The 26,038-nt window shown below is 48.5% G+C and overlaps 2 protein-coding genes across 2 annotated transcripts; one reads left to right on the forward strand and one right to left on the reverse strand.

Annotated features, from left to right (window-relative positions):
* Nucleotides 1-72: 72 nt before the first annotated feature.
* Nucleotides 73-4,651, forward strand: MBLAC1 (metallo-beta-lactamase domain containing 1). The gene has a single exon (XM_043561275.1). The coding sequence runs from the start codon at nt 184-186 to the stop codon at nt 934-936; it is 753 nt and encodes a 250-aa protein (XP_043417210.1). The 5' UTR covers nt 73-183; the 3' UTR covers nt 937-4,651.
* Nucleotides 4,652-5,169: 518 nt separating this feature from the next.
* LOC122471996 (paired immunoglobulin-like type 2 receptor beta) lies at nt 5,170-19,095 on the reverse strand. The gene is made up of 4 exons (XM_043561277.1): nt 16,537-19,095; nt 15,825-16,214; nt 9,651-9,812; nt 5,170-5,511 (listed from the first exon to the last, which is right to left on the reverse strand). The coding sequence occupies exons 1-4, from the start codon at nt 16,589-16,591 to the stop codon at nt 5,507-5,509; spliced, it is 612 nt and encodes a 203-aa protein (XP_043417212.1). The 5' UTR covers nt 16,592-19,095; the 3' UTR covers nt 5,170-5,506.
* Between the last annotated feature and the right edge of the window lie 6,943 nt (nt 19,096-26,038).

Genomic DNA, 26,038 nt, shown 5'->3' on the forward strand with positions numbered 1-26,038 from the left:
GATGATTGGACGATACCATCTACGGGAGGGGGTTGGGGCGATACCACCTTAAGGGTGCGAGGGGGGTGGCAAAGAACTGAGACTTGGAAGGTGCCACGCGGCGGAGGCAGGCGCGTGTGGGAACCCGAAGGGACTGGGCAGTCCCCCATAGCCCCACTTTCCTTCCCCAGCCGTCCTTCTGCCATGAGCGGTCTAGTGCAGACCGAGCCGCTGCTCGGGGAGCCGCCTCTGCTGGTGCGCGGCGACCCCTACTCGGTGGTGGTCCTTCTGCAGGGCTATGCGGAGCCCGAGGGGGTGGGCGACGCGGTGCGCGCCGACGGCTCCGTGACGTTGGTGCTGCCTCAGGCCTGGGGCCAGGCTTCCAGCCACCGAGAGTCCCCGCCCGAGGGCGGCGGGGCGAAGACCGCCCTGGAGGAGGCGGCCCGTGGTCCCATCCTCGTAGACACCGGGGGCCCTTGGGCCCGGGACACACTCCTGGGGGCCCTGGCGCGGCAGGGCGTGGCCCCCGGAGACGTGACTCTGGTGGTGGGCACCCATGGACACTCGGATCACATCGGGAACTTGGGGCTGTTTCCCCGGGCGGCTCTGCTGGTCTCTCACGACTTCTGCCTCCCCGGGGGCCGCTACTTCCCCCACGGGCTAGGTGAGGAGCGGCCCCTGCGGCTGGGGCCGGGGCTCGAGGTGTGGGCCACGCCGGGCCATGGGGGCCAGCGGGACGTGAGCGTAGTGGTGGCGGGCACGGTCTTGGGCACCGTGGTGGTGGCGGGCGATGTGTTTGAACGCAGTGGAGACGAAGACTCGTGGCAAGCGCTGAGCGAAGACCCGGTGGCCCAGGAGCGGAGCCGGAAGAGGGTCCTAGGGACAGCGGACGTAGTTGTGCCTGGTCACGGAGCCCCCTTTAGGGTGGTCAGGGAAGCCCCTCAACCACCGAACTGACGTCCAGGAGAACAGAGGACCCAGTCGGCTGAGTCGGAGGAATCAGGGGTGATGGCTTCCAGCTGTCGCAAGACCTGGTTTTCCAGCAAGGACAGTCACCGATATCACTGCAACCAAACTAGGACCAAGCACTGACTCAGCCGTGTGCCACGTCTTTGGGCCTCCGTAAAATGGGAGAGTGTTCTTGGGAGAGTCGTCCAAAATAAAAACAGAAAACTGTATGGAAAATCGTACGGCCCTCATGTAAATGGGAATCATTAATGATGACAATCCTGAAATTTGGTAGTTAGCAGCTGCAGCAGGGGGACACTTTGGCCAATTGCTTATTTCTCATAAGATAGGGATTTGCTGTGAAGGTGCAGGGCATATAAGTAACACCTTAGTCGTGATTATCATCCATCTGTTCAAGGAATATTTAACAACCTGCAATGTTTCAAACACTGCCCTAGGTCATGGGGATGCAACAGTGAGCAAGCTAGACAAACTCCCTGTCCCTTATGGAGATTACATTCTAGAGACAAAGACAAGTAAACAACAATAATAGTAAACCAAATAATTACAGATTGTGAATAGTGACATGAAAGAAAAGGAGGGCAAAGGGGATGGAGTGCCAAGATGGGAAAATGACCTCTTTTATTTAAGGTTGTCAGGAAGAGCCTCTGAGGAGATGATGTTTGATCAGGGAACCAAATGAGAAGAAAGCCAACCATATGAGGATCTGGCAGTTGTGCATTCCAGGCACAGGAACGGCAGGTATAAAGGTCCTGAGGCAGGACAGCTTGACCTGCTTGAGTAGCAAGACTATGGGGTTAGAATGTAGAGTGCCAAGGAAGAGTGGCAACAAATGAGGACAAAGAATTAGGCCAGGCCATCATGGACCATGGTTAAGGGTTTGGATTTATACTGAGAGAGAAGCCTTTGGCTTTTGAGCAGGCTAATGACTTGGCCTCATTTATGTTTTAAAGTAACTACTCTTGTTCTACTAGTTCTGAAGTTCTACTCTGAGTGGAGAAGTGGTCAGAGTAGGGCAAGAATAGAATCAGCTGGACTGGTTAGGAAACTACTGTAGTCTTTCAGGCAAGAGAAGTTAGTGGCACCTGCTCTTCTCCCAGAAATGCTGTTCTGGCTGTGGCCCTCTTTACAGCTGTGCCCCAGGCCCTCCATCCACACAGTGTCAGAACCCACAGAAACACTCGGGGTGGGGCAGATGAAGGAGAGGAGCAAGTCTACCTTGTTGCGGATGATGAGACACCCTGGGTGGATGCTGTGGCGGCAGGGCCAGACTGAGGGTTATTTTCCAGGCATCCACAAAGGCCAGGTGGAGGTCACCAAAGGCAGCTCAGAGGAGCTGGTTAACCTAGAGGGTGAACCAGTACCTGCCATACATAGACTCGTACTTGGTGTTGACCAGTTTGATGACCACAAGAGTGCACAGTTCCCAGGCCAACGGTGCAGCCACAGCCGCCCAGATCCCTGCCAGTCATCAGATAAAGATAAATGAAGTGAAGGTGGCGATGTGGGCACCCAGCCTCAGAACTATCATGGTGTGGGGGCCCCTGGCCAGGTTCCCCACCTTCTGGGCCACAGAGTGCGGGGGGGCCACTGGTGTGCGGAGGGAGTGTAGGGGCCGGCTGTGTGCTCACCAATGCAGCACTGTGCCCTGAGTGATCTCCATGGCCCCATCTGATATGTGGAGTGTAGATCCAATAGCTTCAGGGCTATGAGGGGGATGAAAAGGAGGGGATGGGGGTTATAGAGAACTATGCACTTTCAACTTGTACAAATAAAAATTCCAATCCCGACTTACTTTCCATAACATGGTACTCTTGCCCATGATTCTGGTCTGGTCATCTAGAGCCAGCACATCTCTTTGGTCATACTGACTGTCTCCACAATGGACAGGTCACCTAAGCTAGTCCAGGCTTGGTCATCTTAGGGGTTTTGCTGGAGCTAGTGGAAAAGAAAAGTCAAGTTCTTTCCTGAAAGACTGACATGGGAGATGTATGGAAGTGTTGTTGAATCACTATATTTACATACATCACTATATGAAGTGATGCTACACTGAAGCTAATGCTACACTGTATGTTGACTTACTGGAATTTAAACAAAAACTTAAAAAACAAAAAAACAAAAACACCACACTGACCTGAGAGGATAGGTCATTTGCCACTCTGTGGGAAGAGCCCATGGCTCTGGGGCCAAGTGGAGGCTGAGAATGAAGCTGAACTGTAGGGGGCAGAAATGAGCAGTTATGAGAAATAGACCCCGGGGAGAAATCTGAGTGCTGAATTCAAGCCAGATCCGCTGCTGAACTCCTGAGTCACCAGGGCTAATCAACCCCTTTGCTGACTGAAAGGCTTTGACTGTGTTTTCAGTCACAACAAGAGGAGTCCTGGGTGGATGGATACAAACACAGGTGGAAATGACCCATTAGAGAGGCCTCGGAAATGGTGGGAAAGCAGCATTCGAGGTGGGGCCCAGAGTGACTGTACTCTTAGAAGTTTCTTTTAGCTTCCTTCTTGTGTAAATTCTTAGGAAAACTTGACCCATATGATTAGATACTTGTACTTGCAAATATTCAGTGGCTCCACATCGCACACTTTCTCATCCAGTCATCTCTGAGACAAACTTTCCCTGCTCCAGTTTGGCAGGACTGCCTGCTTCCTTCCAGACTCCTCTTCTCCTTCTCTCCTGCAGGCCTTTGATCCTGCTCTATTCCTGCTGGCCTCCCTCTGTTCTGTACCATCCATCCATCCAGGCTCAACTCAGCTCATCTACAGAAAAACCTCCCCTGATTTTTCCAGCTCTTCTTTAAACTCTTGCAGTGCATTCTCTGTATTATTCACTTAACAGTAGATATACCCAGTGTTGATAATTTTTTCTGGAAATGTTCTCTCCTCATTGTGCCCTTTGAGAGCAGAAACTAAGGAAAAAACAAAAAAACCAAAAAAACTTCTCTGAATGCTCCAGAGCTTGTGTTATGTCTACAAATGCCATGTAATAGACACATGCTATTTTTCTCAGCTCTGACTCCTTGCCCAGGACTTCAGGGTCTCTCTCTGCCATTCTCTGGAGAAGTTCCAGTATCCTGTGCACTCTGCAAACAAAGGGGTGCCACTCAGAGCCCTCCTGTTCACCTCTTCCTATATGAAGCTCCAGGTGTCTTGCCAGAGGGCTTTGGGGCCGGGATCCCAGGGTGGTATGGGAGTTGATGGATCAAAGCTGTAGGAGGGAGAAAAACATAACAAGCTAAATAACGGGAAGCTCCCCGAAGCAAGGCTGCAGGAACCAGCCTGTCTGAGGACAAATAAGCCAGGATGCAGCCAAAGGGCCTGCCCCCTCCAGCCTATCTTGGGGCCTGTCCCATGGTGGGGAAAGAAAGCTCCAAGTGTCCTCAGGAGGCTGGAAGTGTCCTCCATGACAATGAAGCCTCCAGTGACCTGGACCTGGAGCAACTCCTTGAAGATGTTGGAGAAGAGCCGGAGCAGCTGGAGGAGCCACAGTGTGGAGATGACCCTGGGGAGTTCACCACGACCTTCTTTGAGGAATAGCTGTGTGCTCCTGCCTCACCCGCTTCCACAGGAGCAGCAGAGAGAGCCCCTCAGAGGGTCCCTGAGAAGCTACCAAGTGTGGGGTTTGTTCCTCGGCTACAGGCCAATTGGCTAAAGTCACGGCTCTGCAGTTTATGTGTTAATAAAACAGGTTACTGGCTTAAGTGGTTCCATTCGTCTCTAACCACATGCTTCCCTTGGCTTCTCTCCTCGCCCCCTCCACCCCGGTCCCTGTGGCATGTCCCTGTTTCTGGTGGGAGGCCGGCACAGTATAGGGATCTGGGAAGGCAGTGAGACCCAAGTCCTGGGAGGAGGCCGTCGAGAAGGGCAGGTCTGGGTTCAGACCTGACTCAGCCACTTACTAGGTGTGTGGCCTTGAGAAAAGCACTAACCATTCTGGGTCTTCTCTTCACACCTCCGGTGAGTGCATCCAGGACTGTATAAGGTTGCTGGCGATGCTTACATGAGTGATGCACTTAACGCGGTACATGTTATGGTAGCAGAAGTAGAATGGTTAGATAAGGGGGCAGAGTCTGGGCTCTGGGCTGGCTGCCAGTGTTTGGTGTCCCCCACCTGGCCTGAAGGCAGTCACTGAACACCAGCCCTGGAGGAGGGATCTTGGGTGTGAACTACTTTTACAGCTCATTTTTGGCGAGAAGGAAAAGACAGAAGATGCCATCAGTTTCTCCTTAGGTGCCTTCAGGCAAATCCTACTAGTACTTTTATTTTTGTGGGCAAGGGCTGGGAAGTTGAAGAGGGAATGGAAGCAGATGGCTCTGTTTCTCTCTGGTCCTTGGTGGCCTTCCACACCCACTGGCTTTTGTCTGTGTCTGGCCAGGGTTATTACTAGAAGCTGTGACCTTCTGTGCAGCTTAGTCTCAGGGAGTCCCCATTCAGTCCTGCTCACTGGGCCTTTCCGATAGAGTACAAGGTCTCCTGCGGGCTCTCCTTGGGAGGGGTGCAGGGAGGAGCTGGAGAGGGTGAAGGAGGCATAGAGGATGCTGCTGTCATCCTGCACTTCATCCTGGGGGAGAAAGAAGGAAAAGGCGGTAGACAGCGGAAGGGGAGTGGCGGCTGTTTCCCCTCCCTCCCTCCCCCTGCCGAACCTCAGGGCTGGAATGGGTGTCTGCTGCAGCCAGTTCCTCTCCATCCTCTGCCACTGAAACCTCTGATGTCCCCCTGCCACCATCTCCCCTCCTGTCCTTCTGAGTCTGTCTACAGCGTTTCCCAAGGATCAGCCCCTGGTTCACAGACATCCCCTCCACCACCCAACACTATCCTGGGAGGTCCCATCATCGACAGGGACAGCCCTCTGAACACACGGGACTCCTATGTCCCCCCAACTCTAGTGACCTCCACTCCACTCAGCCATACCCTGACTCCTTTTTATCCCTGGGATTGAGAACTCTGAAATATTAAGTGCCAGCATCATTTTTATGCTACAACTTTCTTTCCTTCCAGCTCTCTTTTACCATCAGCCTGTTTGGTATATCTTTGTTTTGACCCTCTGATAATCCACTTTCTTTTGGGCTGTCCAAACTCCCTGATGATCCTCTACTCTCTACTCCTGCCCTTTCACTAGCTCCTTGACCGCCTGTGTTCCTCTGTCCTTATGCCACACTTAGGTGACACAGCTCTAATTCTGGATGTGGCTGATGGCAGAGAATGCTATTAGCTTACCTAATATCCATTCATTTCTTCTTATTCAGCTACAGAACCTTGATTTTATTTGGGGTGGCAGTGTGCTGCCCTACTGACAGATGTGGGACATAATACATCCTAGCCAGTAAGATTCAAGGGGAAGTTGTGGGTAGGGTTTTCAGGAAGACTCTTTAAAATGAGGACAGATAGGGGCACCTGGGTGGCACAGTCGGTTAAGCGTCTGACTTCAGCCAGGTCACGATCTCACGGTCCGTGAGTTCGAGCCCCGCGTCAGGCTCTAGGCTGATGGCTTGGAGCCTGGAGCCTGTTTCCGATTCTGTGTCTCCCTCTCTCTCTGCCCCTCCCCTGTTCATGCTCTATCTCTCTCTGTCCCAAAAATAAGTAAACATTGAAAAAAAATTTTTTTTAAATGAGGACAGACAGCTGTGGCATAGTCTTTTTTTTTTTTTTTTTTTTTCCTTTCTTCCTTCCTCCTGTTTCCTGTCTGGATTCAGAAATAATGGCTGGAGTCTGAGCAGCCATCTTGGATCATGAGGCAACCTTCAGGATAAAAGCCAGTAGCCGTAACAGTGAGCAGGAAGATAGAAGCCTGAGTGCCTAAGGACAGTGTCCTCTGCTATCTGCTTCCTCATCCTTTTATATGAGGGAAAACAATAAACTCAGTCTTATTTAAGCCCTGTTACTTTTGGTCTCTGGTGCCAGCAGGTGAACGTAACTCCTAATGAACAAATCCCAGAGGGTTCTAACCTGCATTAGGAAAAACATGAGGCGATGCCTTTACAGAGTTTATGGCTTCTCATCTGAGTTGAATCCTTAAATACTGTCTTCTATATCCTCAGTGACTATGTCATGTTTTTCTTCGTCTCCAACCCTCATCCTCACTCTAGAGACAACCACTGTGATTTTTCCTCTGCAGAATTAAAAACAATTTATATATTTGAGTTTATCAATATTTTTATTCATGGCTCTTAGGTTTTATGTTATATTTAGGGAGATCACCTCTACTCCATGGTTATAAAATAGTCTCACATGCTTTATTCTGATGCTAGGGTTCTTCCCCTCCCCCCTATGCCATCCACCCCCCATTTAACTCTTTGATTGATCTCCATGGAATTTATTTTGGTGCAAATTATGAGATAACATTTTCTCAGATGGCTGCTCAATTGTTCCCTCACCATGTATTGAATTACTCATCTTTCCCCATTGATTAGAAATGCCAGTTTTTAACCTACTAAATTCCTGAATATATTTTGACCTATTTTGTCCTGCCTATATTTGGGCTTTTCTCTTTTAATACATTGGTTTATCTGTGTATGAATATGACAGCATCGAATCATTTTAATTATTGCAGCTTAATAATTACAAGTGCTAGTGCTCACATAGTCCTTATTCTGTACCAGGATCTGTTCTCAATGAATTACATTTAATTGTCATGACAACCCCCAGGGTGAGTACTATTATTATTCTCATTTTACCGATGAGTAAGTTGAGGCACAGAGTAATACAACCACTGCACCAGAGTTTCCCCAGCCAGGATTTGAGTGCAGGCAGTCTAGATTCTATGCTGCTCACCTCTGTGCTTTAATATCTGATAGGGCTAATCTCCTCTCACTGAAATCTTTCTCTAGAGGAATTTCAAATCAGTATTGGAGGGTGTTGGGGTGTAAATAATTAATGCCTCTAGCCCTGTCCTCTTTTTTTTTTTAAATAAAAAAAGTTTTTTTTATTTTAGGGGTGGGAGGGGCAGAGGGAGAGAGAGAGAGAAAGAGAGAGAGAGAAAGAGAGAGAGAGAGAGAGAGAGAGAGAATCTTTTTTTTTTAAAATTTTTTTTTCACGTTTATTCACTTTTGAGACAGAGAGAGAGAGACAGAGCATGAACGGGGGAGGGTCAGAGAGAGAGAGGGAGATACAGAATCTGAAACAGGCTCCAGGCTCTGAGCTGTCAGCACAGAGCCCGACGTGGGGCTCGAACTCACGGACCGCGAGATCATGACCTGAGCCGAAGTCAGCTGCTTAACCCACTGAGCCACCCAGGCGCCCCGAGGGAGAGAATCTTAAGCAGCCTCCATGCTCAGTGCAGAACCCAACACAGGGCTTGAACCCACAACCCCGAGACCATGACCTAAGCTGAAACCAAGAGTGGGACGATCAGCTGATTGAGCCACCCAGGTACCCCTAGCCCTGTCCTTTTAGGTGTAAATGCATACACTCAAATTTCTGATGAACATCTCTGCTCAGATGCCACACAGGTATGTCTAACATGTCTCAAGCTAAAGAAGCATTGTTCTCCCCACAACATGGTCTTTGAACTCCTGTGTTCTCTAATTTGCTTGGTGGTTTCACCCAAGTTCTTCCCACTCCCTTGCCCCTACACCAGCCTGATCACCAAGCCTTACCGGTTTTCTCTCTTGAACTCTTCCAGGGTCTGGCTCTATCCCTCCACCCACACTGCCACTGCATTAGATTGGCCTGGCCCACCTCTGGCACCTCTACCCCATACTTATGTATCTGCATGGTGAACTGTTTCATGTTGCCTCTGGGAGCAGAGGCTCTTGGGTGTGATTTACGAGGTTCTCTTCTCCCATCTCCAGCCTCCTCCACAGCACGGAGCTGCTTAGAGTTCCCCCACTGCTTTCCCGTACCTGCGTGGACAGTGATGTCTTCACCACCCTCACCACTTGCCTGGCTAATTCTCTTATACTCTTTGAGACTTTTTGTAGTGTCACTTCCTATGGGAAGCTCTCTGTGATTCCCCTCCAATGTCCTAGACTACCACAGTTCTTTCCAAATGAGGTAGTCACCCCCTTTCCTCTCCCTCTTCCACTGAGTTCCTTGAAAGCAGGACCTACCCTTTATTTACATTTGTGTCTCCAATTGTAAGCCAGACCCTGGGGGTGCCTGGGTGGCTCAGTTGGTTAAGAATCTGACTGTGGCTCAGGTTATGATCTCATGGTTTGTGAGTTCAAGCCCTGCATCGGGCTCTGTGCTGACAGCTTGGAGCCTGGAGCCTGCTTTGGATTCTGTGTCTCCCTCTCTCTCTGCCCCTTCCCCACTTGTGCTGTTTCTCTCTCAAAATTAAATGAGTATTAAAAAAAAAATTATAAGCCAGACCCTGGAAGATAGGCCTTCAACCAACGCTTGCTGAGCTGAACCAACTTCCTTTCCCTTCTGCTCTCTTCTTACTCTTCCCAAGGCTGACCCTCCCCTCCCCACGAACCAAAAGGTAAGAATTGATGGGAAATGATTAAGTTAAGAGACAAAAACTATAAAATGATCAGATTTGTGGGGAGGGATTAGTCTGGAGCAGTGGTTCTCAAACTGGATCACACACGGACACCACTTGATAAGACCTTGAGAAATGCAGATTCCCAAACCCAGACCTAGATACCTGCAGGGATCTGCATTTTCTAACCTGCACCTGCGGTGATTCTGAGGCGGGTGGGTTCTGAGAATCACTCCAGTTGGGAAGGTTGGTGGGGAGCATGGCCCAGAAAAACTTACCTTTGCTTCTCTTCCACCAGAGGTAGACAACCAGTCCCAAAATTGCAGTTTTGAACACAGCAATGGGCAGTGCGACCTTGACCATGGTTTCCATATTCATGTCCCTTGTGGTGGTGGTGACAGTGGTGGTAGGGCCCTTGGTGATTGTGGTCATCTGGGCAGCTGAGAAGACACGAGAATTTAGCAGATTCCCCCTCAGAGGCCTGGAGGTATCTGGATGAAACTTAAATCTTGTTCCCTAGTGTGGGGAATATTGGGGGTGGGGAGCAACTCTCTGAAGCTCTCACACAGGGTGGGGGTGATGAATCCACATCACTCAGTTTAAATCCTGACTCTACCTCTGATCAGTGGTGTGACCTCAGAACCTCATTTCATCCCTGACAAACAGGGATCACTAAATCCACAGGAACAAAAAATACTTTTTATTGTAAAATATACATAACAAGACTTACCATTTTAGCCATAGGTAAGTGTACAGTTAAGTGGCATTAAATTTCTTCATGTTCTTGTACAACTACCACTGCTATCCTTCTCCAGAAGTTTTTAATTTTCCCAAAATGAAACTCTGTGTATCCGTTAGACACTCCTTACCCCCTGGCCCCACCACTGGCATCCACTGTTCTGTAGATGCTGCTTTTAGACAACAGGCTTGATAAATGGAAACTGATCAAGGCAAAATGACCCACATGGACTCCCTGGCTGAATCCAGACAGACCCATCAGGTGACCTCAAAATATCCATAGGCCCTAACTGACCAATGGGCTACATACAACCAGGCACAATGACCAAAAAAAGGGAAAATTCCATATATCATCACACCTCCTCATCTTCCCCGCTTTTAAAACAGCTCCTACCTGTTGCCTTGCTGCAGACAACTTTTCTTCTTCTATCCTGCCTGCTGCTCCCTTTCACTGTAGTCAATAAAACTTCTGTCACCTTTGTTCTGCCTTGGGTGAATCCTTTCACTTGCCTGGGCCACATACTTCCACTGATCATCCCCCCACATTTGGGAGCCCCCATCTGATCGAAGAGACACCATGTTTTAGTCTGTCTATGATTTTGACTGCTCTAGGGACCGACCTCTTACAAGTGAAATCAAACAGTATTTGTCCTTTTTCAGGATTGTTCTAATCAATGAGAAAACATCTGTAAAGCACCTCTAATTTATATTGGAATGTATTAAAATTTTTTTAAATGTTTTATTTATTTTTGAGGGAGAGAGAGAGACAGAGTACGAGCAGGGGAGGGTCAGAGAGAGGGAAAAACAGAATCCAAGGAAGTCTCCAGGCTCTGAGCTGTCAGCACAGAGCCCGACACGGGGCTCAAACTCACGAGCCATGAAATCATGACCTGCGCCAAAGTCAGACACAACCGACTAAGCCACCCAGGCGCTCCTGGAATGTATTTTTAAGGCTAAATTAATATTTAAGACTTACAAACAGATTGTACCTTCTTTTAATGGACCATTAAAAAATTGATCAAATCCAAAGGAAAAAAATCCCATTTGAATAAAATCTTCAGGTTAGTGTGGACCAAATTCACTATTCACTCTTATTAAAAATGAAGAGTAAAAGGGTAAAATACCATTCCTCAGTTGAGAATTTAAAAATTTAAAAATTTCTTAATCAGGGGCTCCTGGGTGGCTCAGTTGGTTAAGCGTCCGATTTCAGCTCAGGTCATGATCTCACGGTTCATGGGTTTGAGCCCGGCGTTGGGCTTTGTGCTGACAGCTCAGAGCCTGGAGCCTGCTTCGGATTCTGTGTCTCCCTCTCCCTCTGTCACGCCCCCGCTCATTCTCTCTCTCTCTCTCTCAAAAATAAACATTAAAAAAATTAAAAATTACTTAATCAAAGAAACATATAGAAGATAACGTAATTACTTAATCAAAGAAACTGCCATGCTAGATAATATAAAAACAATATTAATGCATATAAACGCTAAAGCTACACTCAAAGTTAAATTTATAGCATTAAATACTTCCATTATTTTAAATATGGAGACATTTTTTAAATGAATGAAATAGTTCCCAAAGAAAAAATACCAAAAACAGAGAGAAGCTGGCCTTCTCTGAGAAGGAAACAGAGGAAGAATGTAATGAGAAGCTATGTAGGAGTAAATTTATGGGAAACAGGACGGCATTAGGTGTAATAAATGTGGGCAGTGGTTATTTAGGGAAAAAACAAACAGGCAAACAGATGAAATTTTTCCAAACCTAACAACAAAAAAGTGTTGAAACTATGAGTTAGTGTATGCTCCACTATAGACTGATAAATCTAAAAACCTCTTGGAAGTGGATGATTTTATAAAACAAACAAAACATTTAAAAAATATGTTTAAGATGGGGGGGTGCCTGGGTGGCTTAGTTGGTTAAGCGTCTGACTTTGGCTCAGGTCATGATCTTGCGGTTTGTGAGTTCGAGCCCCGTGTCGGGCTCTGTGCTGACAGCTCAGAGCCTGGAGCTGCTTCGGATCCTATATCTCCCTCTCTGTCTGCCCTCCCCTGCTCATGCTCTGTCTCTCAAAAATAAATAAATAAAATAAATAAATAAATGTTAAAAAGATATGTTTAAGAAATAGCATAAAAACTTTAACTCATGACTAGTCAGAGATGAAATTAAGAACACTATTAATTCCCTTTTATAAAGATTCTAAGCTCAGGAAGTTTTATGGGTAAACTCTTGGAAAAAGTCAAGGAACAGATAATTCTTAAACAGAAGGTTTCAGAACACAGAGAAATGGAAAACTTTGAAACTGTTTTTTAAAATTTTTTAGATTAAAAAAAATATTTTAAGTTTATTTATTTTGAGACAGACAAAGACAGAGTGAGTGGGGGAGGGGCAGAGGGAGAAGAAGAGAGAGAGAAAATCCCATGGAGGCTCCACACTGTCAGCACAGAGCCTGATGTGGGGCTTGAACTCAGGAAACCGTGAGATCATGACTTGAGCCGAAACCAAGAGTCAGATGCTTACCCCATTGAGCCACCCTGGCCCCCCTCAAATTTTTTTATTTGAGAGAGAGAGAGAGAGAGAGAGAGAGAAAGAGAGAGAGAGAGAGAGAGAGAGAAACTCTTAAGCAGGTTCCACACTCAGCATGAAGTCTGATATGGGGCTCAACGCAGGGCTAGATCCCAAGACCCTGGGATCGTGACCTAAGTCCAAATCAAAATGTGGAAGCTCAACCAGCTGAGCCACCCTGGTGCCCCAAATTTTGCAATCCTATATCACTTTGCAAATCTAAATCTTGTAATATGAGAATGCTGAGGTTATTCTCAATACTTTTTAAAAATGCAGATTAAAATAAGCCATTGGGGGTGTTGTTTACTTGCTTGTTTTCACTGATCCAAGTAGAGGGACCCACCCAGTATTGGCACTACAGGAAAATGGATAGGTTGGCATTGCATTTGGGAATATCTATCAAAATGCAAAATGCCCAGGCATGCCCTTTGACCCAGTAATTTCAGTGCTAGGAATTTATCCTGTGGAAATACTGGACAAGTCTTCAAAGGCCTGTGTTTAAGGGTGTTCTTTGCAGCTTTGTGTTGTGTCAACAACCTAAATGTCTTTTTTTTTAAAAACTTTATTTATTTTTGAGAGAGAGAGAGAGAGAAAAGGTGTGAGTGGGGGAGGGGCAGAGAGTGAGGGAGAGGAAGAGAATCCCAAACAGGCTCCACACTGTCAGAACACAGCCTGACACAGGGCTCAAACCACGAACCCTGAGATCATGGCCTGAAACGAAGTTGGACCCTCACCTGGCTGAGCCACCCAGGCACCCCCAACCTAGATGTCTTTAAATAGGAAACTGAATAAGTACATTATGATACATTACCGAAAGGGGACGCCCTGCAGCCTTTTTTAAAAAGGCATAACTGGGGGCATTGGGTGACTCAGTCACTTAAGCCTCACACTCTTAATTTCAGCTCAGGTCAGGATGTCATGGTCGGTCCTGAGATCAAGCGCCATGTCGGACTCCATGCTGAGGGTGGAACTTGCTCAGGGTTCTCTTTCTCCTTCTCTCTGCCCCTTCCCCGCTCACACTCTTTATCTCAAAATAAATAAATAAACATTAAAAACACATTTATTTTTATTACTTTCCTATATATTTTTTTTTAATTTTTTTTTCAACGTTTATTTATTTTTGGGACAGAGAGAGACAGAGCATGAACGGGCGAAGGGCAGAGAGAGAGGGAGACACAGAATCGGAAACAGGCTCCAGGCTCTGAGCCATCAGCCCAGAGCCTGACGCGGGGCTCGAACTCACGGACCGCGAGATCGTGACCTGGCTGAAATTGGACGCTTAACCGACTGCGCCACCCAGGCGCCCCCCTATATTTTTTAATATGAGCATGAATATCCAATTAATTGTATTAATTGAAAAATTAATTTATTGGGGTGCCTGGGTGGCTCAGTCGGTTAACCTTCCGACTTTGGTTCAGGTCATGATCTCACGGTTCATGAGTTCGAGCCCCATGTGGGGCTCTGTGCTGACAGCTCACAGCCTGCAGCCTGCTTCAGATTCTGTGTTTCCCTCTCTCTCTGCCCCTCCCCTGCTTACGCTCTCTCTCTCTCTCAAAACGAAATAAACATTAAAAAAATTTTTTTTTTAAGAAAAATTAATTTATTGATGAAAAATTCATAGTAAATGTGACCGAACTGAGAAATGAGGAAAGTTAGGAGGATCAGGGAAGGAGGACGAGGGGTCTGGGGAGAGGGAAACCTCTCAAAAAAGGCCATTTAAGGGAATATGGAGGAGGTGCCAGAAATAGAAATCCAACGCTGTCTTGCTAAATTCAGGTTGTGAGCCACTTTCTATTTGCTCTGAAACCAGCACGGTGGCCAGATGGGACAGTGGTTTACCAAGGGTGGGGGCACAGAGAGTGTCCTTCCACCCAGGAGCAGTGATACGTTGTTAGAATTGTCAGTGCAAGTGATTATAAAGAGCAGACCTGGGGTTTTTAGTTTTTAAGGAATATTTCTACAGATAATATTCTACAGACAGTGCATCCCCTAGTGCCTGCTCCTGGGAAGGGCTCCCTCCCCAACCGCTCTGGAGACTGACAAACCTAGGTTCAAGTTCCCAAGGCCTGCTGGGTGACATGGGAAGATCTGCTGCTGTAACACATCCCATTCCTGGGTTAAAATAGGTGAAGACAACAATAGGATCAGGTCAGCTGTGAAGCTGAGCAGCTACTAGGTTAAGAGTGGAAGCTCGGGGGTTAAACGGGGTTCAAGTCCTGCCTGTGCCATGAGTGTGGCTCTGGGCAGGCGTTTAGGCTCTTTGAGCCTCAGTTTCCCTATCTGTAACAGGAAGATAAGAGCAGTGCCTACTGTTACTGTGGGGTCGCGGGGAAGGTTGTTAACCAGGGTGACATACACCTAGTTGTTCAACCTGACACAGTGCATGGTAAGCGGCAGCCGTCATATTTCTGCTGTAGATGGCATGTCTCAAAGGCCAGGATGGAGGAGCAAGATCTGAGTGGACAATGGGGACGGTGCAGGCAGAGGTGGGGACCAGGGGTGGGGGGAGGCAAGGAGGGTAAAGAGGATGGAGGCAGGGGAAGAGGGGGGTGGGAAAAGAGAGGAGGGAAGGGGCTGGGGCAGGGAGCATCGTGGGCCAGGTTCCGAGGAGCAGAGCAGGAGAAGGACGCAGGGGGGACTGGGAAAAGAGGTAATGGGGCATGGCCAGGGGCCAGGGGTCTTGGGTCATGATTGGGTACCTGCTGTGTGTGCTGGGTTGAGCCCGCGACTGTGGGGAGACACAAGACTGGGGGCTGGCAGGGGCTACTCACAGGGACACAGGACAAAGGGAAGGCAGACCAGGCCCTGAAGAAGTCAAGTCCACCTGGACAGCGTGGGGTGAGGGGAGGGAGGCAAGACTGGAGGCCCAGCTTGAAGCAAGAAGGGAGGATTCCTGGGCAGCCTGGAAGGTGCTGAGGCTGGGGGAGCAGGGTGGGGACTGGCTCCGGAGGGGGCAGTGAGGGGGATGGGCAAGGAAGGCAGCCCAGGTTTGGGGAGATCCAGGAGAAAGAGTAAAGTTGGCAGAGGCCTGGGGAGGGGAGAAGGGTGGGGAGAGGAGTTTGAGAGAAGGGGTAAGCAGGAAGATTGGGGCCTGGGCCAGGCCTGGGGGATGAGGGCACCCTGCAGGGTGGGTGTGGTGGCTGCCGGGCAGCTGGACTCACCGTTGGTAATGGTGAGTTTGGTCCCTGGGATGGACTGCCACACCTGTTTGCCGTCTCTTAGCGTTTCCACTCGGACCTGGCAAAAGTACCTATTCTCATCTTCTTTCCGCAGGTTCCGTATACACAGGGTGCCGGAGTTCTGACCCTCTCTCAAGTCCAGGGAGATCCGGTTCTTGTAATCCTTATGGATAAAACGCTGGGTACTGTTGTAGATGACCTCTCCATGGAAGTCTCTCCGTCTGACGGCTGTACTCAGTCTGGGATCCTTGGCTAACTCCCAGCAGTGGAAGTAGGAGAAAGAGATGCAGGTGGAACCACCCTCGGGGGCTGAGAGAGACGCTGGTTGGTTGACCCCAAAGTCAGTGTTTGGATTGCATTCTTTTGAGCTGCCTGGAGGAGAGAGAGGAGAGACTTTGAGCCACTGGGAGAGATGAGGACGATGACCCCAGACCTTCTGGCACCCTCGCTCACAGAGCACACCAAGTGTGACAGATGGCAGGACTGGCCCTCTGGCCTGGGTGTCCCCCTTGCCGGGCTTGGGGTAGGGAGGAGGGTGAAGGGTTGGGGAGGACCTGGCACCGTGGGACCAGCCCGCTGGAGCTGGGAGGCCTGGCCGGCTACCCCAGCAGACCCCTTCTCCAGCTGCCCAGCCACAGCCCTTCCTGGGGACTCCTGGCCCTCGGGGCAGAGCCAGGGTGTCCTGGACACTCACCAGCCTGCAGAGATGCCGGCAGCAGCAGCAGGGACAGCAGCAGGGACGGACCCATTGCCTCACTCTCCTCCCAGGAGAGGAGAAGCCAAGCAGCTCTGTCAAGGCCAGAGGGCAGGCCCTACAGAGGTGCCTCCTCGGGGAGTCCAGAGGAACGTGGAAAGCGTGGATCAGGTTCCTTCGGAAGAGCAAGGGAGGGTGAGCTTCCCCAAACTCGCGGGCCCCCGGAGTACCCAGCACTTCCTTTATCAATCTGGTTTCTTCTTTTTCTACATTGCAAAAGCGCCTCCCTTGTGGTCAGTGCACAGAGAGCCGTGAGAAAGGCCCCCAACTTCTTTCTTCACATGGAGGGCCATGGTTCTGACCTTGGCCATCTGTGGCCTCTCCTCTTCCATCTCAGCTCCTGGCCACCTCTCCTCAGGAGTCAGTCTCTGTCTCTCCACCTCACCTTCTCACTGGCTCTCTGTGCGTCTTCTGGCCTCTGTCTGTCGTCCAGGTGAAGGGGCTGCAGCAGAACCAGCTTTGGCTTTTCCAGCCAGAGGACAGGCAGCCATGAGTCTCTGCCCAGCTAACACCTCCCCAGAGGAAGGAGGAGGGACCCACTGGTGATCAGATGGCCTCGACCCCAGAACCAGGCACCAAGGACACCCAACTTGCACCTGGCCGCTCTCCCTCCCAGCAAGGGTTCCCCTGCCCAGGACCCAGGCCTACCAGGCTCCTTCCCTCCCCTGGTCAGCTCCTTTTGTGCAGTCTCACACCATCCCTGGGGTTAAGAGGTGAGGGTGGGCCTTCTGGAGCCCATGCCTTGACCCACAGGAGGCAAGACTGGATCGGCAGGCCCCTCTGTCCTCCACTCCACAGATGAGGAGATCAAGGGCTCAGAGAAGCCCTGCCTCAGGTCACGTGACTTTCGAGGCAGGTCCAGGACTCAAACTCCCGTCTCGCTGAGTCCACAGAGCCTTCTGCTCCTTCTGGATGCTCCCACCAAGTTGCACCACACAACCTTGGGCCTCGCTCCCTTCTGGAGGGTAAGCCTCAGGAGGCTGTATTTTTATAATGCTCCTTAGGTCATTCCCTCCACAGCTGTGACAGCCCTGGCTAATTGGGGGCCTTCCTTGACCAGGGGGGGAAATAAGGCCCAGAGTAGTAATGAGTCACCCTCAGGATGGTCCCTGGACCGTCTCCAATCGAGGGCACTGCCAGCCTGTGACTGCTGGTGGGTGGGGACGAGATACTGGGGCTGAGACCATTGGTGACTCTCTGTGCTGGTTTTAGGAGGCTCGGCTCCCTCCCTCCCCAGAATGAGGTTGGCATTGGCTTACTCAGTAGATGGTGGGGATTGGAGAACATGATTTCATCACAGGAAGTGGCCCCATCTTCTGGAGGCCAAAGCAAGAAGACCAGCTTCCTTTCTCAGTTGCTTCCTCAGTCCTAATTTTCCTCCACGCTTCTCCCAGGGCCTTCCAGGCAGTCCCTGCCCTGTCCCTGTGTCTGCATTTCTTATACCTCCTCCCAGGCCCCAGGAGACAGGTTCTGCATTTTCATGGAATCCCCTTCTCTGAGCCAGGCCCTAAACATCCATTGCCTCATTTTCAGCCCTACAACATTGGGTGGTGGATTTGTTGTTTTTCTATTTTCACCATCAGGAAACTGAGGCACCATCAGGAAGCAGCCTTAATGTCATGGAGTCCACTGGGCTGTGAAAGACGTTTAGGTGAATGGTGACAGCTGGAAAGGTGGACAGAAGAGAGGACAAAGGACCGACTGCCTTTTTGGCAGTTCCTCTAGAGGGTGGCCTGCCCTGTCTGAGGGGTGACACCTGAATTTTATTCCCACCTTATCTCCCTGGCTGTGGAACCTGGCTGGACAGTCTCTTCTTTGCCAGGTCACCCAAGGAGGGGGCTGGACCCCACTAGGGGGTGCCCCAGCCCCTTCTGTTGGGCAGCGTGCCATGTTTACTCAACAGGCTCTGGGTCACTTTGGCTGAGTACCTGTCACCCGGGTGCCTCAGGCCCTGCCTCTCCCATATACGATCTCCCTATGTGCAAGCTGCACATTCCATGCCATGTTCAAGCCCCTGGCCCCAGTAGGATCCCTATGACACTTGAAATTAGGAGACATGATTTCTGCTCACAGATGGTGTGTGGTCTTTGTGTTTGTTCATCCTCCCTGTCCAGGTAGCATCCTCCCTGTCCTGGATGGGCAGAGCCTAAATGCAGCTTTTTAGCCCAGGGGGTGGCTGTGGGGGAGGGGTCAGGAGTGTGATCAGAAGCAGGGACAGAGTGAGGACTATGAGCTGTGGATCACAATTTGAGCATACGGCCTTAGATCTTCCTCCAAGTTCTATTAAGTTTCTGTTCTCCCTTCTTCATTGGCCACATCTGTCACTGTTCCAGTCCCTTCCCCATCCATGGCACCTCACTCTGCTCCTCTTTTCCCCCCAAGATCAGGAGTAAGGCAAAGAGGTCTGCTCTCACTGCCCCCATTCATTGTGATGGACATTCTAGTGCATGCAATAAGGCAAGACAAATAGGTAAAATTGTTCTGTGTTTTCTGAGAATCTGTATTTACAGATGGCAATTGTATTAACTTTTTTTTTTTTTTTTAATTGTCTGCATTCTTGATGCTCTGGCACTTGTGGCCTTGCTGACTGGGAAGAGATGGCCCCTCCCAAGGCTAGCCTATTCTTAGAACTTGCAAAGGGCTTTCCTAGGAGCATGTCTCTCATATGCAAACTAACCCATGGGGCCCATACTCTAAACCACTTCCTTTATCTAACTTTCACACACCAGGCCAATATTTCTTCTGCCCTGAGTCAACCCTGTGCTGGATTCCAGGCAACTAGCGATAGCAGTTGTAGCCCAAAGCCCACCAATCCTAAGCTGTTTCCCCTTCTTTGCCATGTCTTGCCTGGTGAAAACACGATAAAGTCTGTGGTCTATGCTTTCCACTTGTTCTTGCCTCTACCTCGTCTAGTGTTTCCAGGTGGCCCTCTAATGACATGGCGTTTTCCCTTCTCTTAGGAAATAAAAATTATAGAAAATTTCCTTCAATGGCATTAGCTCTGTGTCATCACTCAGTCATCTCTACAATTAAAATCTTGCATGTACAACAATCAATACAAAATGCATCCAGATTGAAAAGGAAGAAGTAAGAACTGTCCTTATTTATAGACAACTTGACTGGTTATGTAGAAAATCCAGTGGAATCTACAAAAGAGCTAATAGAGGGCACCTGGGTGGCTCAGTCGGTTAAGCATCCGACTTCAGCTCAGGTCGTGATCTCACAGTCCGTGAGTTCGAGCCCCGTGTCGGGCTCTGTGCTGACAGCTCAGAGCCTGGAGCCTGCTTTGGATTCTGTGTCTTCCTCTCTTTCTGCCCCTCCCCTGCTCATGCTCTGTCTCTCTCTGTCTCAAAAATAAATAAAAACATTAAAAAAAATTCAAAAGAGCTAATAGAGTTACAAGTGACTTAAGCAAGTTTGCAGGATACAAGAGCAATATACAGAAATCTTATTGTGTTTTATATGCTAATAACAAAGAATTGGAAATTGAAAAAAAAAACATTTATAATAACATCACCAGTATGAAATACTTAGGAGTAAATATGGCAAGATCTGTACATTGATAACCACAAAATTTGCTGAGAGAAATTGAAGAAGACTAATAAATTCTTCTATGAGAGGACTCAATACTATTAAGATGTCAAGTTTCCCCAAACTAATCTGTAGCTTTAACACAATCTTAACCAAAATCCCAGTAGGCTTTTTTGCCAAAACTAACAAGTCAATTCTGAAATTCCTAAAGTGGGGCGCCTGGGTGGCTCAGTCAGTTAAGCGTCTGACTCTTGATCTTGGCTTAGGTCATGCTCGCAGGCTTCATGGAATCAAGCCCTGCTTTGGGCTCTGCACTGACAGCGTGGAGCCTACTTAGGATTCTCTCTCTCCCTCCCTTTCTCTGCCTCTCCCTTGCTTGTGCACGCTCTCTCTCTTTTTCTCTCCCTCAATGAATAAATAGGCGTGCCTGGGTGGCTCAGTTGGTTAAGCATCCAACTTTTGGTTTCAGCTCAGGTCATGATCTCAGGGTTCAGGAGTTTGAGCCCCACACAGGGCTCTGCACTGACGGTGCAGAGCCTGCTTGGGATTCTCTCTCTCCCCCCCCCTTCTGCCCCTCCCACATCTCTCTCTCTCTCAAATTTAAAAAATAAAACAAACAAACAAACAAACATTAAAAAAAATTTCCCAAAGCAGTTCAAGGACCGAGGCCAACCAAAACAACTTTGAAAATGAAAACAAAGTGGAAGATTTCTGCTATTCGACATCAGGACTTATTATAAAGCACTTGTAATCGAGATGGACAACTAGATAAATGGAAAGAACAGAATACAGAAATAGACGTAGACATATATGGTCAATTAATTCCCCACAAAGGTGCAAAGGTAATTCAGTGGAAATGCGATAGTCTTTAAAAAAAATTAAAAAAAAATTTTTTTTTTCAACGTTTATTTATTTTTGGGACAGAGAGAGACAGAGCATGAACGGGGGAGGGGCAGAGAGAGAGGGAGACACAGAATCGGAAACAGGCTCCAGGCTCTGAGCCATCAGCCCAGAGCCTGACGTGGGGCTCGAACTCACGGACCGCGAGATCGTGACCTGGTTGAAGTCAGACGCTTAACCGACTGCGCCACCCAGGCGCCCCTAAAAAAAAAACTTTTTTTAAACGTTTATTCATTTTTGAGAGACAGAGAGAGACCCAGCATGAGTGGGGAAGGGGCAGGGAGAGGGAGACACAGAATCCAAGGCAGGCTCTAGGCTCTGAGCCATCAGCACAGAGCCCGACACGGGGCCCGAACTCATGAACTGCAAGGTCATGACCTGAGCCGAAGTCAGTCACTCAACTGACTGAGCCACCCAGGCACCCCATGAAATGATAGTCTTTTAAACAAATGTACTAAAACTACTAGACCTCCATATGCAAAAACAAACCAAACAAAACAAACAGAAAAAAACCCACAAAAGCCCACAACAACACACAAAACACCATACCTTGACCCATTATACAAAAATTAACTGAAAACGAATGATAGGTTTAAATTTAAGACCTATGGGGTGCCTGGGTGGCACATTCCGTTAAGCGTCAGACTGTTGATATTGGCTCAGGTCATGATCTCACAGTTCGTGAGACTGAGCCCCATGTTGGGCTCTGCACTGACAAAATTTACAAAAATAACTGAAATACAAAATATACAAAAATATAAATACAAAAAAAATTTACAAAAATAACTGAAATACAAAATATACAAAAATACAAATACAAAAAATACAAAAATTAACTGAAAACGAATGATGGGTTTAAATTTAAGACCTACGGGGTACCTGGGTGGCACATTCTGTTAAGCATCAGACTGTTGATATTGGCTCAGGTCATGATCTCACAGTTCGTGAGACTGAGCCCCATGTTGGGCTCTGCACTGACAGCATGGAGCCTGCTTGGGATTCTTTCTCTCCCCCTCTCTCTCTGCCCCACCCCTGCTCATGCATGCATGCTCTCTCTCAAAATAAATAAATAAACTAAAAAATATAAGGCCTAAAATTATATAACTCTAGAAAAAACACAGGAGTAAATGTGACCTTGGGCTAGGCAAAGATTGCTTAGATTCAACAACAAAAGCATGATCCATAAAAGAATATACTAATAAATTGCAGTTTATCAAAACTAAAAATTCTGTTCTTCAAGAGATACTATCAAGAAAATGACAAATAAAAGCTATGGACTGGGACAAAATATTTTCAAATCACATAACTGACAGAAAACCTTCAATTTGATGAAACAAAAGCTCAATTAAAAAAAAATTTTTTTAAGGTTTGTTCATTTCTCAGAGACAGAGAGACAGACCATGAGTAGGGGAGGGGCAGAGAGAGAGGGAGACACAGAATTTGAAACAGGCTCCGGGGTCTGAGCTGTCAGCACAGAGCCCAATGCGGGGCTCGAACTCACGGACTGCAATATCATGACCTGAGCTGAAGTCGGACGCTTAACTGACTGAGCCACCCAGATGACCCCAAAATCTCGATTTTAAAGGTGAGCTGAAGACTGGATTAGATGGATTCTTCATTGAAGGAGATATACAGATAGCAGCACATGAAGAGATGTGTGACGTCATTAGTCATTAGGGAAATGGAAACAAAAACCACAATGGCATACCATCATATATCCGCAAAATGGCCAAAATTGAAAGACCAACCATACTAGCGGTTGGCAAGGATGTGGAGCAGCTGGAACTCTCATACTACTGATGGGAATCTAAAACAGTACAACTATTTTGGCTATTCTTTAAAATGCTAACCATACGCCTACTGTATATCCTAGCCATACCCCTCATAGGTATCACAGTGTTGACCAGTTGCATCAGCCTCACCTAGGAACTTGTGGAAATGCTAATTCTCAGGCCCCACTCTACCTGCTGAAGTTTGAGAACTGCGGCCGTGGGGCAAGGACACTGACTTTGAGGACTCCCCCTGTGTGTTACTTTTACTTTTCATAGCAATCCTGTGAGACAGAGGAATTGTATTCTACCCGACAGAGGACGAAACTACAGCTCAGAGGGGTCACCTCACTCTAGTTCCATCCACTGGGCAGGTCTGGAGTAGTTTGGACCACTCTCAGGTTTGTGCACCTTGTAAGCTTGGTGCTTCCCAAATTATTGCCTCCTTTCCTCCCACAGCCCTTCCTAGCGCTTCATTAGCGCTTCATTCATCAGGCCACTTGTCAAAGTCTGAGCAAACAAAGGCAACGGGATGTGAGCGTGAGGTGAGACAGGAAGATGACAATAGTTCTCTGAAGGAGAACAGGGCACAGTCTCTACCCTTCCCCATGAACTGCCTGGTGCCACTGCTGATAACAGCACTGTGTTTATTTACTTCCTCCTGTTTTCTATCCAGAGGACGGGGGCCCAGAGAGGGTTTCTCCTGCCCTGGTTGGGGGCAGGCAGGCAGTGAGCCCTCCAGGAATTAGGACCCAGCTGGGAAGGGAAGACTCACCCGTGTGAAGCAAGGAGAGGGAGGCCACAAAGTCAATGCTGAAACAGGTGGGGATGACATCTCCCACTTACTGGGTGCTGGGTGTTTTGCTTATTTGCTGTATTCTTGATGCTTTGACAGGTGGAGCCTCACTGACCAGGGAGAGACTGCCCCTCTCAGTGCTGGCCAGTTCCTAGAGATGGCAAAGACTTGCCCAGGAGCACACCTTTCATATGCAAACCAACCAGTCCAGAGCCCAGTCCAGAGCCCGTACTCCAAACCACCTCTTCCATCTGGCTCTTCTGCTCCAGGAGGGCAATATTCCTCTACCCCATTCTCCCCAGGGCAGCCCCTAATCTGCAGAATCCGATGAAATTATTCCCACTGGCCAATCTTAAACCAGCTTAACCTGCTTTGCCTTGTCTTTTCCACAGACACTAGATAAAGGCTCCTGCCCGTGTTTTCCCTTCACTTCCTCTGCTTCCTGACCGACCTTGGTGTCTCCCGATGCAGCCCTGCATGAGATTCCATGCCTCTGGGATCTAGGGATCAGTGAGTATAAATTCTTACCTCATGACAGTAATTTCTGTGTCTTTGTGTCTTATCATATCTGATTCAAACAAATCCAAATAAAATTATATATATATATATATATATATGTATGTATACACACACACACACACACACACACACACACATATATATATATATATGTTAAATGTTTATTTATTTTGAAAGAAGGAGAGAGAGGGCCAGCAGGGGAGGGGCAGAGAGAGAGAGAGACAAAGAATCTGAAGCAGGCTCCAGGCTCTGAGCTGTCAGCACAGAGCCAGAAGCAGGGCTTGAACTCAGGAACCGCGAGATCATGATCTGAGCTGAAGTCGGCAGCTTAACCATCTGAGCCACCCAGATGCCCCTAAAATTACATTTTAAAGTAGGAGTTAACTCTCCCCGTAGGCAGGGTCTGTTATGGTCCTCATTTTACAAGAGGAAACTGAGCTCCTGAGTAAGGTTGTGGACATCACTTAAGGTCACATTGCCACTGAATACCTGCTGTGGTGTTGGGTCTGTGCCTCTGCTCCCCCCACTTCCCCATGCAGTGACAACCGTCAACAGTCCTCTGGGCCACATCAGCACCCAAGGGTTCCCTTTTCTGTGTTGTCTTCCTGCTACCCAGGGACATGCTTGAGGACTGACCGGGGCATGGAGCTTTGGGTCCTTGGCACCTGGCATAGTGCACGGGTCAGTCAGTGCCGACTGGCGTGAATGGAAAGAACACAGAGGTGGGTGTCAGGTGATGACGATCCATGTAGCTTTCCAGTCAGTGTGCAGTGTTTTCTGTCTTACCCCATTCTGTCCTCCCCCAGACCCTCTAAGGGAGGTAGCTGTTATCCCCACTTTACAGATGAGAAGACTGAGGCTCGGGGAAGGGAAGGCATTTGCCCAGCAGTCTGACCCAGGGGCTGCCTTCTGTGGAGTCTGCCACTGTCACATTCACAAGTTTCATTTGTCATGTGACCGAGACTTCCTCACCTGTCAGCCTCCTCCTCATGGCCGCTGGCTGCATTCCAGCTCCTGATCAATGTGACAAATGCCAACAGAGCCTCTCAGAGGTGAGAGCAGAGGGCTGCGGACTGGGAGGCACCGGCTGACTCCTGACCTTGCTGTGCTCCCAGCTTGAGGGAGGAGGAAGGATACTCTCAGAGGTGACCCTTGTCGCCCTTCCCCTCTGTGTCACAAACAGCTCTCCAGAAGCCCCGATTCATAGCATTTGCCAGTTTCCATGGTGCAAGAACTCCCACAGTATGGAGTTAGCTACCTCTGTGTGGACCAAATGTTTGCATCCCCACTGGACCCCCCAAATTCACATGTTGAAGCCCTAAGCACCAGTAGGGCTATATTCAGAGGTGGGGCCCCTAAGGAAATAACCAAGGTTAATGAGTCATGGGGGTGGAGGGCTGATCCTATAGGACTAGTGTCCTTACAGAAAGTGACGTCAGAGTGCTGCTGTCTCTGTCTCCACACGCACCTGCTGAGGGAAGGCCTTGTGAACACATAGCAAGATGGCGCTGCCTACAAGCTACAGGCGGTGACCTCAGGACACAACCTACCCTGCCAAACCTTGATCTTGGACTTCCCGCACTCCAGAACTGAGAGAAATTTCTGCTATTTAAGTCACCCTGTCTGTGGCATTTCATCATGGCAGCCCGAGCAGACTAATACGACTCCCGATGTGAAGTCACTGAATTTGAGCCAAGAAGAAATGCACAGCGGCCGGTGCTTCTACGTTATTCCCACCATGCAGATGCAACAGCATAAATAACGTCAAGAGCATAGATAATAGTAATACGTGGTAAACTATGTAGGCAGAGACGAGCTTTCTTCTTTTTTAATATAATTTATTGTAAGGTTATATTTTTCTTTTTTTTTAGGTTTATGTATGTATGTATTTATTTATTTACAGTGCTGGGGGGAAGGGCAGAGAGAG

This window comes from Prionailurus bengalensis, chromosome E3 (assembly GCF_016509475.1).
Source record: "Prionailurus bengalensis isolate Pbe53 chromosome E3, Fcat_Pben_1.1_paternal_pri, whole genome shotgun sequence".
Taxonomy (NCBI): Eukaryota; Metazoa; Chordata; class Mammalia; order Carnivora; family Felidae; genus Prionailurus; species Prionailurus bengalensis.